Here is a 14,703-nt window from a genome sequence, read left to right as displayed (position 1 = left end):
AAAGAGATGGGAATACCAGACCACCTGACCTGCCTCCTGAGAAATCTGTATGTAGGTCAAGAAGCAACAGTTAGAACTGGACATGGAACAACAGACTGGGTCCAAATCAGGAAAGGAGCACATCAAGGCTGTATATTGTCACCCTGCCTATTTAACCTATATGCAGAGTACATCATGAGAAATGCCAGGCTAGATAAAGCATAAGCTGGACTCAAGATTGCCAAGAGAAATATCAATAACCTCAGATACACAGATGACACCACCTTTATTGCAGAAAGCAAAGAAGAACTAAAGAGCCTCTTGATGAAAGTGAAAGAGGAGAGTGAAAAAGTCGGCTTAAAGCTCAACATTCAGAAAACTAAGATCATGGCATCCGGTCCCATCAGTTCATGGCAAATAGATGGGGAAACAATGGAAACAGTGACAGACTTAATTTTGGGGGGCTCTAAAATCACTGCAGATGGTGACTGCAGCCATGAAATTAAAAGACACTTGATCCTTGGAAGAAAAGTTATGACCAACCTCGACAGCATATTAAAAATGAGAGTCATTACTTTGCCAACAAAGGTCCATCTAGTCAAAGCTATGGTTTTTCCAGTAGTCATGTATGGATGTGAGAGTTGAACTATAAAGAAAGCTGAGTGCCTAAGAACTGATGCTTTTAAACTGTGGTGTTGGAGAAGACTCTTGAGAGTCCCTTGGACTGCAAGGAGATCCAACCAGCCATGGTAAAGGAAATCAATCCTGAATATTCATTGGAAGGACTGATGCCGAAGCTCCAATACTTTGGCCACCTGGTGTGAAGAACTGACTCATTGGAAAAGACCTTGATGCTGGGAAAGATTGAAGGCAGGAGGAGAAGGGGACAAGAGAGGATGAGATGATTGGATGGCATCACTGACTCAATGGACTTGAGTTTGAGTAAACTCCGGGAGTTGGTGATGGACGTGAGGTCTGGTGTGCATAGTCCATGGGGTCACAAAGAGTCGGACACAACTGAGCGACTGAATTACTGATTCCAGTATATATGTATGTACCACCTCTTCTTTATCCGTCCTCTGTCTATGGACACTTAGGTTGCTTCCGTGTCCTGCTTATTGTCAATAGTGCTACAGTGAACACTGGAGTGCATATATCATTTTGAATTATGTTTTTCTTTGGATATATGCCTAGCAGTGGAATTTGAGGATCACATGGTCATCCTATATTTAGTTTTGTGAGGAACCCCCATAGTGGTCTCTTTAGTGGTTGTACCCACGTATATTGTACCAATTTATATTCCCACTGACAGGGCAGAAGGGTTCCCTTTTCTCTACACAGTCTCCAGCATTTATTGTTTGTACATTTTTTGATGATAGCCATTCTGACCATTGCAAAGTGAAATCTCCTTGTGGTTTTGATTTGCATTTCCCTGATAACGATGTTGACCATCTTTTCATATCTTTCAGCCATCTGTCTGAAGAAATGTGTAGTTTTTAGACATATAGAAGACCTATTCTTTGATTGGATTGTTCACATTCTTAATAATGTCTTTTGATTCAGAAAAGCTTTTAATTTTGATGAAATCCAGTTTATCTATTTTTGTTGTTGTTGCCTATGCTTTGGGTATCATAGATAAGAAACTGCCATATCTAAGGTCATAAATATTTATATAGTTCTATATAGATATATTGGAGAAGGCAATGGCACCCCACTCCAGTACTCTTGCCTGGAAGATCCCATGGACGGAGAAGCCTGGTAGGCTGTAGTCCATGGGGTCACTAAGAGTTGGACACGACTGAGCAACTTCACTTTCACTTTTTACTTTCATGCATTGGAGAAGGAAATGGGAACCCACTCCAGTGTTCTTGCCTGGAGAATCCCAGGGACGGGGGAGCCTGGTGGGCTGCCGTCTATGGGGTTGCACAGAGTCGGACACGACTGGACCGACTTAGCAGCAGCATATAGATATATAAAAATCTTTTTATTTTTATCCATATAAAGATTTATATAGTTTTAGCTCTTACAGTGACAGGGAGGCCTGGTGTGCTGCAGTCCATGGGGTCGCAAAGAGTCAGACATGAGCGGGTGACTGAACAACCACAGCTCTTACATTTAGGTCTTTGACCCATTTTGAGATACTTTTTGCATGTGATTGCAGGTAAGAGCTCAACCTCAGTTACTCCAGACCCATACCAGCTGAAGAGACTTTTTTCTCCTCATGAATGGTCTTGGTACCTTGGCCAAAAGTCAGCCAACCATAGATGTACAAGTTTACTACTAGGCTCTTAACTACACTACACTGATTTATATGTCTATAAATTTCAGGACTCCCTGGTAGTTCAGTTGGTAAAAAATCTTCCTGCAATGCAGGAGACCCCAGTTCAATTCCTGGGTCAGGAAGATCCACTGGAGAAGGGATAGGCTACCCACTCCAGTATTCTTGGACTTCCCTTGTGGTTCAGCTGGTAAAGAATCCGCCTGCAATGCGCGAGACCTGGGTTCATTCCCTGGGTTGAGAAGATTCCCTGGAGAAGGGAACAGCTACCCACTCCAGTGTTCTGGCCTGGAGAATTCCATGGACTGTATAATCCGTGGGGTCGCAAAGAGTTGGACACGACTGAGTGACTCACTTTCACTTATGGTTTTATAGTAAATCTTGAAATCAGGAAGTATGAGTCCAATAATTCTGTTGTTCTGTTTTCAAGATCATTTTGACTACTTGGGGTCCCTTGTAATTCCATATGAATCTTAGGATAAATTTTTCCATTTCTATTAAAACAAAAATGTTGTTGGAATCTTACCTAACTGCTTTGGTTAGAACGTCCAGTAAATTTGTTGAATAGAAGTGGTAAAACCACACAGCTTTGTCTTGTTCCTGATCATAAGAGAGATGTGTTTGACCACAGAGTATGATGTCAATTGTGGGTTTTTCATAAATGCTCTGTTGAAGACTTTCCCTTCTTGTCTTAGTTTGCTGAGTATTTTTATTATGAAAGGGCATTGGACTTTGTCAAATGATTTTTCTGTGTTAATTTAGGTGATCATTGATACTGTTCTTTCATTCTGTCAGTGTGGTGTATTATATTGACTGATTTTTGTATGTTGTACCACCTTTGCATTCGGGGATAAATCCCATTTGGTGAGGTTGTTGGTGGCAGTTTAGTCACTGAACTGTGTCCAACTCTTGAGACCCTGCCAGGCTCCTCTGTCCATGGAATTTCCCAGGCAAGAATACTGGAGTGGGTTGCCATGTCCTTCTCCAGGGGATCTTCCTGACCCAGGGATTGAACCTGGGTCTCCTGCATTGCAGGCAGATTATTTACTGACTGAGCCACAAGGAAAGCCCTTGGTAAGGTTATATAATCCTTTAATTATACTGCTGAATTTGGTTTGTAATATTTTGTCAAGAGTTCTCTTTTTTAGACCTAAATTATTCTTTCCTGAGTAATCTGTACTCCTTTTTTTTCTTCTTATTAAGCAGAATTAACCAAAGTAAATATTTGATTGTGTTTTCTTCACCTTTCTTCCTAAGTCTTTGTGAGTAGGTGACTTTCAAACCATATATAGATAGCAGAATGCTGGAAGTGGTATATATTATTCTTATACCCCTTTCTGTCTTGAGCTTTCCCAACACTTGTAGGACTTGGTACAAGAGTGTAAGTGGAGACTGTGTCTGAGTGTGTGTGTGAAAGTAAGTCAAGCTGATGGATAACCAAGCACCTTGATCAGCACACCTGCATGAGACGGCAGTGCCTGTTGATGCCCGGAGAGTTTGGGAGCTGTGGATGGTGCATCTGCTCAGCCCTGTGGCTCAGGGTGGTGGTTCAGAGGGCCCAGGGCAGTTCATTTCCCTGGAAGGAAAGACGAGAGGGCAGGGAGAAGCAGTGTGAGGGGAGAGAGAAGCGCGTGTTCTCATCGGCTGTCTTCCCGAGGTGGGCAGGCTGAGGCTCGTCCTTCCAACCAAGATGATCAGACACTGCAGTCTTGGTGCACAGTGAACTTCAGCTCGTAGGTCTATGGAGAGGAGCTGGGCCCTGCTCTCCCCGCACAGGCCCTTGGGGGAGCATGAAGTGGGCCCTGGGCTCAGGCCTGGACCACAGACAACCTCGGCTTCTCCTACAACTTCCATCGTGGAAAGTGGGGCAGAGCAGATTGGGGGTCGGGGAGGGGGCTGTGTGCGTTGCCATAGAAAGTACCACTCAGCAGATGGTTTAAACAACGGCAGTGTTTTCTCATGAATCTGGAGGTCGGAAGTCCCAGAGCAAGGTGTCTACAGGGCTGGTTCCTCCAGAGGTGGCCTCCTCTGCTTGTAAGTAAAGGCAGTCTCCTCTCCGTGGCCTCACTTGGTCATCCCTCTGCGTGTGTGCGTCTTAATCGCCGCTCCTCATAAGGACCCCGTCAGATTAGATTAGGGTCTCCCCAACAACTCCATGTGAACTGAACACTAGTTGCTCAGTTGAGTCCAACTCTTTGCAACCCCGTGGACTGTTGGCCGCCAGGCCCTTCTGTCCATGGGATTCCCCAGGCAAGAATACTAGAGTGGGTAGCTAGTCTCTTCTCCTGGAGATCTTCCCAACCCAGGGAGGGAACCCAGATCTCCTGTATTACAGATGGTTTCTCTACCGTCTAAGCCACCAGGGAACCCATTTGAACTTAATCAGCTCTTTAAAAGCCCCCTGTCCTAATCCAGCCCCATCCTGGCATCCTGAAGGGTTGGGGCTCCCACAGGTGCAGTTTGGAGGGGCCCAGTCCAGCTGTCACAGACGGTGTGGGCAGCTCTGTACACCGTGGTCTCTTGGGGAAAGCCCGGTGACATCTCCCCAACAGGAGGAAGTCAGGGCACTGTACCACCCCAAGTACCCCCTCCCTTGGTCTGTAGGCATAAAGCCCAGCTGTCCTCGGGGGGGACCTCTGTCTCCCCACAGCAGTGGCGGCCTTGGAGAGGATCGTGTCTGGAGAGGCAGGAAGAACTCCTATTCCTTGTATTTTCAAAGAAAATACACCTTGATGTTCACCGTGGTTCTAAAGAAGCATCAGGTTCTGCAGAAAGAAACCATTTCCTGCTGGGTCCCCAGGGTACCCGGGGAGGCTCCAGGCCTGGTGGGGATGGAGGGTTTTCATTCACCAGAACCACAGCTCTGGTCCCCTCAGGTGTGAGGCGGGTGGGGCTCCAAGGCGTCCTGCACAGGGTGAGCTGGACACAGGGTGGCTTTCAGAGGACCCAGTTCAAGGGGTCGAACAGCAGCAGGTAGCATCTGTATGAACAGACGGGCAGCTGGTGAGATGGGGCGTTCTTCTGGACGGGGCAGCTTTTTCCTGGTCTGTTTCATCTTACGACCTGAAGTTGCCCTCCAAGCACCTCCAGGAGGTATCCACGGGGCTGGAGACTGACCATGTGCACTGTGCCCCCAGGATGAACGAGCGAGACCGGCTGCTAAAGAGGCTGAGCAGGAAGACGCCACCCACCCTCTTCCGGGGCAGCTCCCTCCAGCAGTCCATGCCACGTGAGTAGCCCCATGGGACAGGGGGATGGGGGGAGACCATGGCCAGGCTGGAGCCCCACATGGGGAAGTGGAGTCGGTGTACCTGGCCCCTAGGCAGGGACAGCCAGACAGCAGGTAATTCCCCAGGACCCAGTCAAGCGTCTGAATGACATGGTCCATAAACTTAAAACTCAGATGTGGTTAAGATCCTTGCGTCAGCCTCCCAGTCAGATTCTTTCTAAGATGGAAGTGATGTTGCCTTTGCCTGGTTCTCCCCAAGGATGACCCCATGCTCTTGGCAAACTAAGCAATGACAATCACTAGCCCCTGCCTCCCCTGGCCGCGCAAGTGGAGGCTTGGCTTGGTTTCTGCCAAGTGGGGTCCACGGGGATGTGCCAGAGGCCAGGGGAGCGGGAGACATGAGAGTCAGGGGGAATGGAGCTCGGGGAGGTGTTGGGCTTACCTGCCTCAGGACACCTGGCCAAGCCTCAGGTCAGCGCAGTAATGGATCCAGCACCGCCTGGGGCTCCAGAGCCCAGCCAGGGCCTCTGATCCTTGAGAGGGTGAGTCTGGAGGAGGCAGGGTGGTGGGCTCCCAGGTTCAGGGTTGCACCTTGGAGCCGGGCTGCCTGCAGTCCTATTCCCATCTCTGCCCCTCTGTGATCTCAGGTGAGTTAACGCCTCTGTTTCTACACCTATAAACCAGAGAGGACATGAGAACATAACTGGGTTACTGGGATGATTCTCTGAGGTTGTACATACAGAGTGCCTGGAACAGAGCCTCACAGTAAGGAGTCTGATAAATGCTTGGTATTACTTTTCTGCCAATAATTGAGTAAGTTTGAGCCACTTACATATTCCTTTGAATGTCTGTTTTCTCACCTGAGGAGAAAAAATGGAATGATGTCCCTCTTACACAGTCTGTGAGGCCACATGAGGGTCGGTGTACAGCCCATGAGGAACCGGAGTGCTGGCTCCATAAACACGGGGCTTGTGCTGTGGAGCCTCCGACCAGAGAAAGAACAGACAGGAGAGCAAAGACCACACGAGGACCCATGCAAGAAGGGTCTGGCAACAACTGGAAAGGCTCTTAAAACAACTAAGAATTGTTTTCTGAACTCTCCATATTTTGAAGGACACACACACACAAAAAATTTTAATGAGCAAGTACAAAACATAGTAACCAAGCTGCTAAAATCACACCATGTCTTAAAGACAGTCAGCAACTAGTAGTAAGACCCAGATGGACAGCAGGGTGTTCTTCTCACCCACCCCCAGAGAAGGCCATCTTGCATCGGGAGCAGCCTCTAGCCTCAGTGTTCCCAGGAAACCAGGAGCCCAGGTCACGGAGCACTTGCTCCCAGGGACTGCACATACACGGTGTCCACAGCCTGAGCTCAGTGTCCCCTGGCTGGCCTGATCTCCTTACCGTCCCCCTGGTCTTCCCACATTCTACTGCTCTGAGGACTCTTCCACACAGGAAACAGCTACTTTCCCTAAGATGTTATCAGAGCTCAGCGTCGAAGGAATGCTACTTAAGGGACGTTTTATTCCAAAATAATGAAAAAAAATGACCCAATTTTATGGACTTCCCCAAATGTTCTACCAGAAGAAGACAAAACAGCTAAGCAGTGCGTCTGCCCTCCCACCAACCCGAACACTGTCCTCGGGTCCCGGCCGCGGCTGAGCGTCAAGGAAGTGGATGCGCCAGCCGTCAAGTGTGTTCTCCAGGCCCCCAGCATTCCTTCCTGGCTCTCAGGACTTCCTGGAGATGAATGATGGTGGGAAATGCTAAGAGCCAGGGCTTCCCCATTCCCCGTTTGAATGCAGATGGCAGTTACCTGTTCATCTGGCAGGAACTGTGAGTGATGAGGAATCTTTGTCAGGCTGGGCAGGCGGAGGCTGGCTGGTGCTTACTGTCCTGGTGGTTCTGGTCTAACCCCTCCAAGGCCTGGTTTCCAAGAGGAAAATGTTTATCTGAATCACAGAGCACCCTTGTCCCCAGGACCACCATCCTTTCTTTCTTGCAAGTCCACTTAGCCTCAGTAGAGGCTGAGAACCTCCTGGTGGATGCCCCCGGGGGAGCCGGTAGAGGGGCCTCCAGGAGAATAGCTTTGCTGTCGGACCAGAAGCTTCCCTGGAAACCCTCCCACCCCCAAGGGGCCGAGCTACCCCACCTGACAGCCCTGTGCCTGTGAGTCGAACAGGAGCCCAGGAGGGCACTACAGCTGATTTCCCCAGGCACAGGCGGGTCTGAACAGAAAACAAGAAATAAAAGACAAAGCTGTGGCCCTTCCCCGGGAACAGGGAGTAGACCACTCCAGACTCTAAGGTCCTCTTCCCTACAGGACATTCCCAGGCAATGTTTACTTGTACGTCTCAACAAGGCACTTCACTCCAGCCCATCCACCCCCAGAGAAGACACATTAAAACACAGTTAGCAATTGTTTCATCTGGGCTGATTGTCAAGTCAGGCTCCTCGGTCCCTGGCCTGGAGTGGAGGCCTCCGCTGGGGATGCCAAGGGTAGAAGCAGTTCTGCCTGCAGGAGAGGGCTCTGTGGTCTGGGCACTGCCAGCCAAGGGCCCGTCCTGGCGCCTGCACAGAAGACTCAAGGTGAAGGCCTCATCCAGTACAGGCCATTTATTTTACAGAAAGTTAAACCCAGGAGACCAAAACCTTAAAGGGCACCAGTTCTGTGGCCAAGCAAGGACTGGCCAGCCCTTCTCACCTGGGGCCTCAGCCCTGGGTTCCAGATCCCCTGTAAAGGTGGGGCGCGGGGACAGCCAGCTTAGAATGGAGAGCCCCACGCTGCCTGCTTCCCCAGGTGTGGGAGAAGCACTTACATACTAAGTGAAGTAATTCAGGCAGAGAAAGACAAATATCATAGGATGTCACTTACATGCAGAATCTAAAAAGGGCTACAAAGAACTTGTTTACAAAACAGAAGCAGAATCACAGAAAACGAACTCATGGCATGGGGGTGGGGGGGAGGGATAGGACAGGAGCCTGGGACTGACGTGTACACACGACTGTATATGCAACAGACAAACAAGAGACCTTACTGTACAGCACAGGGGACTCTGCTCAATACTCCCTAATAACCTAAATGGGAAAGTAGCTTAAAGAATAGATACACATGTATATTAAAAAGCAGAGACATTACTTTGCCAACAAAGGTCCATATAGTCAAGGCTATGGTTTTTCCAGTAGTCATGTATGGATGTGAGAGTTGGACTATAAAGAAAGCTGAGAACCGAAGAATTGATGCTTTTTAACTGGGAGAAGACTCTTTAGAGCTCCTTGGACTGCAAGGAGATCCAACCAGTCCATCCTAAAGGAGATCAGTCCTGAGTGTTCATTGGAAGGACTGATGTTGAAGCTGAAACTCCAATACTTTGGCCACCTGATGCAAAGAGCTGACTCATTTGAAAAGACCTTGATGCTGGGAAAGATTGAGGGCAGGAGACGAAGGGGTTGACAGAGGATGAGATGGTTGGATGGCATCACTGACTCAATGGACATGAGTTTGAGTAAACTCCGGGAGTTGGTGATGGACAGGGAGGCCTGGCGTGCTGCAGTCCATGGGATCGCAGAGTCGGACATGACTGAGCAATTGAACTGAACTGAAAACATGTATAACTAAGTCACTGTGCTGTCCACCCAAAACACAATGCTGTGAATCAACTATACTTCAATATAAAATAAAAATTCAAACAAAAGAAATCCAGGATGATACACAGGCAAAACTCCTGATTTCTTGTTCTCCTTTAAAGGATGTGATGAGATAACAGCACCAGTAACAAGTCATAAACATGTGTGGATGGGAGGCAGGCTGTGGCCTGGGTTGTCTTTTGCTTAGAAGGTCTTATCTGGCTGTGGGGCGTTTCCGGACCTCTGACCCAGGAGGGTCGGTGAACAGACAGGGAGTCTTGCAAATGTCCCTCCAGTGGGAAGGGCTGGTTAGGAGGGACTGTCCTGCCTCGGGCTGGGAATGCAAACTCCATCCCAGGAACACAGGACAGAGCTGCAGGGGAATGTGGGCCCTGCCTGGGCTTGGATCCCAGCTCTGCCACCTTGGGAAAAATGACATCACCTGTGCCTCAGTTTCCCCACCTGTGACATGGGAAGAACTCTCATCTGTCTCCTAGGGCTGTTGGGAGAAGGAAACAAGCCATGTGTGCTTAGCATAATACATACAACAGCACCCTAGACACAGAGCATTTAATAATTGTCTGCTGTCGTCATCATTGGAACTGGGAACTCCCTGGGGATCCAGTGGTTAGGAACTCCAGGCTGTCAATGCCAAGGGCCCAGGTTCAATCTCTGGGTGAGGAACTAAAATCTCACAAGCTTTGTGGCCAAAAAAAAAAAAAAAGTCATTATTGGTACTGGTTGTAAAATCTAGTCTTTATGTAGCCACTGGGCCAATCATTAAACTCCTCAACTTTATCTAGTGATCTTTTTCTTTATTTACACGAACACACATTCACTGTAATTTATTGCCGGTCCGGATCCCTGCGACATCAGCCAGGCAGGCTCCCAGCACCATGTGCGCTCTGCCAGCCTTTCCTGTTAGTGTGTTTACGGCTGCATGAATGGCCAACTGGCCTGTGGCTCGGGGCGCATGGGGATGTTTCCCACACAGGACAACTTGCCTTTCCCCTTGATGGGTGGTGGGAAAGTGCAGCCATGGCCCAGTGACCCACAGATGATGCCTCACAGGCTGCGCTAAACGGGAGGCCACCCCTCTGAGCCCTGACCACTCATGTCAGCACCCATCCCTTCACAGGGGTCACAGGTCCCTGGACCTCCATCCAAGGCTATAGAGCCACAGTCTCTTCCCCCATATGCAGCTGCTCTGGACGTCCCTCCTCACCGGCCCCTGTGCTCCTCTTGCAGATGGGTATGCCTTCTCCCAGGAGGAACACGGAGCCGTGACTCAGGAGGAAATCGTCCGCGCTTACGACACCACGAAGCAGAAATCCAGGAAGAAGTAGGACGCTGCCTCCCGCCGGAGCGCAGGAAGAGACTCATGGCAGCAGCCAAAACACCGCAACACGTCCTGTGGCCTTAGCCCGTTCCTTCGCTCTGTGCCCTGGCGACCCTGGACCCGGACCGCTGGGGTGCCCCACGCCCTTCCTGCTCGTCCGCCATGCTCCGCCCGACTCTTGTTTGAGCATTCAGCTGTGCACTGTGAGGTGTGAAATTAAAACCATTACGTTTCCCCAGTATTTACACATCCGTCCGGGTGGCTCTGGGAGAACAGAGACAGGCTTTCATGCTGCGTGAGGAGCCCAGCTCAGGGGTCGGATACCCGCAGGTTTGTTCTGCAGGCTGCACGGAACCTTCCCTCGAGGTGGACAACCCACTGGCTTTGATGTTCCCTGTGTTGGTATGAAGTTGGCATCATCATCTTGATTGCAATGAAGTCATAAACATAGGTATCTGGGTGGTAAACCTGAGAAGAACTTTTGGAACCTCGGTCAATGGTCTCGGCAGGGCGGACTCGCTGGGTCCGCACAGTCTACTGACCCCTCCTGCCTGGTGCCTCCTGGCCAGGCGCCCCAACAACAGTCCCGCTGCATGGTTGGCCCTGCGCTTGGTGCATGGTGGCTGCGGGCACCCGCTCTGATCCTCACCCTCCCTCCTTCTCCCCCAGATTCAGAAACGGATGCAAGAAACCCCCCTTCTTCTCTATCTAAAGAAACAGCAATTTGCGTATATTCCAAGTGTTTATCTTCCTCTTTCTGGTGGCAAGGAGGCCTGTGAGTCAGGGTGATGTGGACTTGCTGGAGCCCTACCTGCCCTGCTCAGGCTCGCAAACCTCATTTTCTGGCCTCCAGACCCCTGGGCCTTGGCACCTGCTTAAATTAGAACCCACATTCGTTCTCTTGGGAGTTCAGAGCACATTTTGGATTTCGAGTAAATTTACAGCATGTTTCCCCAGCAAAGGAACACACCAGTCGCTCCAGACTCTGGGAGGATAAATAGCCCAGTGAGGGTCCCTGAGGGTGCCGAGGAAGACAGCCACTGCAGGGGAGCGGCGGCAGAGACACTGAAGGAGGATGCTTTTCCTGCAAATCTCAGTAGAATTCCGAAATCAAGCCCAAAGCCCAGACAGTGGTCATGATCAGCCTACAGTGTTCACAGGCCTGCAGTTTTAATTGAACAGAGCTCCAGACATTTCAAGCAAGCAGCTTTTCTTACCTGGACAGATATTCCTTCCTATCCAGCCCATGTCAGATGCAAGCAGCTGTCTGAACAGGAGGGTCCCTGATTCCAACACGGGTTGTGGCGGGGCGGGGTGGGGGTAGGGCGGGTGGCCACGTCTTTGTCCAAGTTCTGAACAGGACAAATCCCAGGTGCCTTCAGGCGGGAAGGAACCACCTGGAACCAGCCTGGAGGCATGTCCCCTGCTTGCAGCTTTGTTGCCAAACCAGCTATTTGGATGGTGTAACATCAATACTTCTGGGCAGCTGTTGCTGGTTAAAATGACACAGTTCCCCTGGGGAGGGCCATGCTAAATTACAAAATAAAACAATGGGGCATTTTGCTTCCTCGCCTTCTTCTCAGAGCATCCGCGTCTGATTGGGCATTGAGATCATTTAGGGTGTGATCTGCCTGGCTTACAGAAAATGAGAGGTGATGAGAGCCCAGAGAGGGCTCCGGGGCAAGCAGAACAGCACAGCAAACAGGTGAGGTTAGGAAAATTGCCCCTCCTCCCTCCCCAAGGTCTGAGACATTTTAAACACTAGGGCAACCAGCGAGAGGAGGGGTTGAGGACCCTTGAGCAGGGATCACAACAAAATACGTGCCTGTAATTAATACACAAAGCCAGGCAGATGCCCCACCTTCACATACAGAAAGAGGAAATCCTAAATACAGAGGAGAAATGAACCTTTGGATTGAGCTGCGCTAGGCACCCAGGATGATTTGGTTTCATCTGGGAACTAAGCCTGGTTGGAAAAGGGAATTCAAACTCAATTCTTTCATCAAACACTTGGCTGGCTCTTGAACTTGAAGCCTTCCAAATCAGATTTGTGAATTACAGCGTGCGCTTGTTTAGGGCTTTATGATTCTCATTTTTCATGTTGAAATATAGTTCCGAGTTTTCTGAGATTGAAGTATATTTTCCAGCTCTCTTGAGAAGTAGACTAAACAGCCTTTGCAGTCATGAAAGATGCACAGGGAAGGAAGCACTAGAGAGATGCCTTTCTATTTATTCTCTCCCACGATTAAGCTATCTTGTAGCCAAATGACTAAACTGGGTGTCCGGGAGGAGCAGCTGTCACTGTGTGAGATGCATGACATTCAGCTGGGGCGACTCGAGCTGTGTTGTTTGTCCTATCTTTAAATTGAGGTCAGAGTGTCGCACACAAGCCCTCCCCTGGGAGCAGGGTGGGCCGACTAAGCCGCACACTGTCAGCTCCGTGGAGATGCCACCTGGGACTTGTCACTCTGCCACACGGAACATGATACAGGCCGGCAGGTCGGCACTACAGGGCCTGACATTCGATTGGGCTAAAATGGCAGATCCCCCTCGGGCCCAGTGCTGGGCTAGTCTGGTACCCAGACTGCTGATGCTCATTTGATCCTTTGCTCAGTGCCGGCTGCTTCTGCAGACAGAAGAGAGCAGCCTCCCCAGCTCTCAGCTCTGCACCAGCGAGCACGGGTGGATGCCTGCACACCAAGAGGAGAAGATGAGAAAGCAGAGGAAATCAGCCATTTCTGCTGAGCTGTTGGGATTAGCCTGTGATCACCAGTGTGGGGGCTTGGTCATAATTTTTGGGTGTCACTGATGGCTCTATACTGTCTCTAGGCAGAATATTCCAGACTTCTTGACCAGTGTTGTAGTCTCCCATCTCCCAAAACACACACACACAGAAAAAACCCTGTGCTTTGGAGAAAGAAGATGCTATGCCTTTAACATTTGGAGTGGGACCCTAACACGCAAGCCTGGGCTTTGGTGGGCCACAGCTGAGAGCTCTGCTGGTCTTTGCTTTCCCCTGACAAGGCTTTAGATCTTGCTGTAGGAAGCTGGCAATGAAAATCTATAATCACTTGTCCAGAAACCATGAATCATGAAGAAGTGAGTATAAGTAACTAATATCTGAAAATGCATATGGACATAATATTATCAACTATACAGTTGAATTTTTTTTAAAGAAAGCTCTAGTCTATCATCTTGTTGTTATAACAATGACCCTTTATCTTTTTGAGCCATAAAGAAGAGAATTTTCTATCATAGTCTCACTCCTAGAGATTTACATCCTGGACCACAGGTTGAATAGAATGTTTTCAAAGCTCTGCTCTAAGATAAGGTGTTCTTTAGTTTTGAACATGTGAAAGAACTACACATGTTTCAGCCAGGGTTTGAATTACTGCCCAGGGTCACTGTCCCCAAGTAATTCAAGGGTGATTTAGGCTCAGCATTTGAAATGTAGCCTTTATCTCCTGAGAGCCATAAAGAATTTTAACAGAGAAACTGGTTAAGCAGAGCCTGAAATAATATGGCAAAGAAGAGAGTTTATCAGGTCAAGTTAAAGGATGCCCACCACCCCCCATCATATTCATTAAACAATTTCTTCATGCAGATGCTTAAATTAGAAAATCTATGAGTGATGGAGACAGTAATAATAAAGTGTCCCCTCCAAAAAAATAGAGCAATACAGCAGAGGCTTTACGGCTTTAAGTCTGTTCTTGGTCTAAGTCTTGGGGGAAAATTATTTTGCCTCATATTAGCCATCTTTCCATCTTGAAGAACTAAGAGGACAGTTAGAAGATTTTCCAATGGGTCTTAGAGATCAGGACCTGAGATCCCATGTGATGACAAATTAACAAGTATTCCAGAAGGAAGAGACCCATGATACTCGACGTGTCAGACTCTTCACTGAGTTTTCTTGCATCCTCCAGCGCCCAGCAGCACATGCCTCCACTCTCTTTTACAAGAGCTTCATTTAATGCCAGACCTCCAGCTCCGGCTGTTTAAAGGGCTTCTGGTTTGTTGGGTCTCAGTGAGGCACACGGGAATCCTTTCGGCGGGAAGAAAGCCCTGGGAGCCCACATCAGCTCCAAGTGGCTAGAACTGTGAAACAAGCAGTAGTGGGGGAGGGGCATGTGCCCCCATGTCCCCACACCACGTAGAACCCATATCTGCTACCCAGTAGAGCCCCTCTGCTCCCCTGACTGGGGCGGGGGCGGGGGTGCAGGAAGGAGACAAGGGAGCGATTCTTCTGAC

The 14,703-nt window shown here is 49.2% G+C and overlaps 1 protein-coding gene and 1 long non-coding RNA gene across 5 annotated transcripts in view; one reads left to right on the top strand and one right to left on the bottom strand.

The window, feature by feature from the left end:
- Nucleotides 1–12,039, top strand: part of ATP8A2 (ATPase, aminophospholipid transporter, class I, type 8A, member 2) — a 494,154-nt gene extending 482,115 nt beyond the window's left edge. For 2 of the 4 annotated variants that reach the window (XM_024999819.2, XM_024999820.2), the window contains 2 exons: nucleotides 5,395–5,486; nucleotides 10,365–12,039. In XM_024999819.2, coding sequence (XP_024855587.1) covers nucleotides 5,395–5,486; nucleotides 10,365–10,462 — 190 coding nt within the window. In that variant the 3' untranslated portion in view covers nucleotides 10,463–12,039. The remainder of the gene's footprint in view (nucleotides 1–5,394; nucleotides 5,487–10,364) is intronic. The other 2 variants (NM_001435329.1, NM_001163802.4) reach the window with 1 other exon arrangement.
- LOC107133463 (uncharacterized) overlaps nucleotides 4,190–14,703 on the bottom strand; it is a 33,267-nt gene continuing 22,753 nt past the window's right edge. Inside the window, exons 2-4 of the long non-coding RNA XR_001501508.3 lie at nucleotides 7,306–7,415; nucleotides 5,929–6,159; nucleotides 4,190–5,237 (exon numbers count right to left, since the gene is read on the bottom strand). This is a non-coding gene — a long non-coding RNA (uncharacterized lncRNA). The remainder of the gene's footprint in view (nucleotides 5,238–5,928; nucleotides 6,160–7,305; nucleotides 7,416–14,703) is intronic.

This window comes from Bos taurus, chromosome 12 (genome assembly GCF_002263795.3).
Source record: "Bos taurus isolate L1 Dominette 01449 registration number 42190680 breed Hereford chromosome 12, ARS-UCD2.0, whole genome shotgun sequence".
In the NCBI taxonomy this organism is placed as follows: domain Eukaryota; kingdom Metazoa; phylum Chordata; class Mammalia; order Artiodactyla; family Bovidae; genus Bos; species Bos taurus.
Note: the sequence above shows the minus strand (reverse complement) of the source record. Positions and strands in the feature narration are given on the sequence as shown.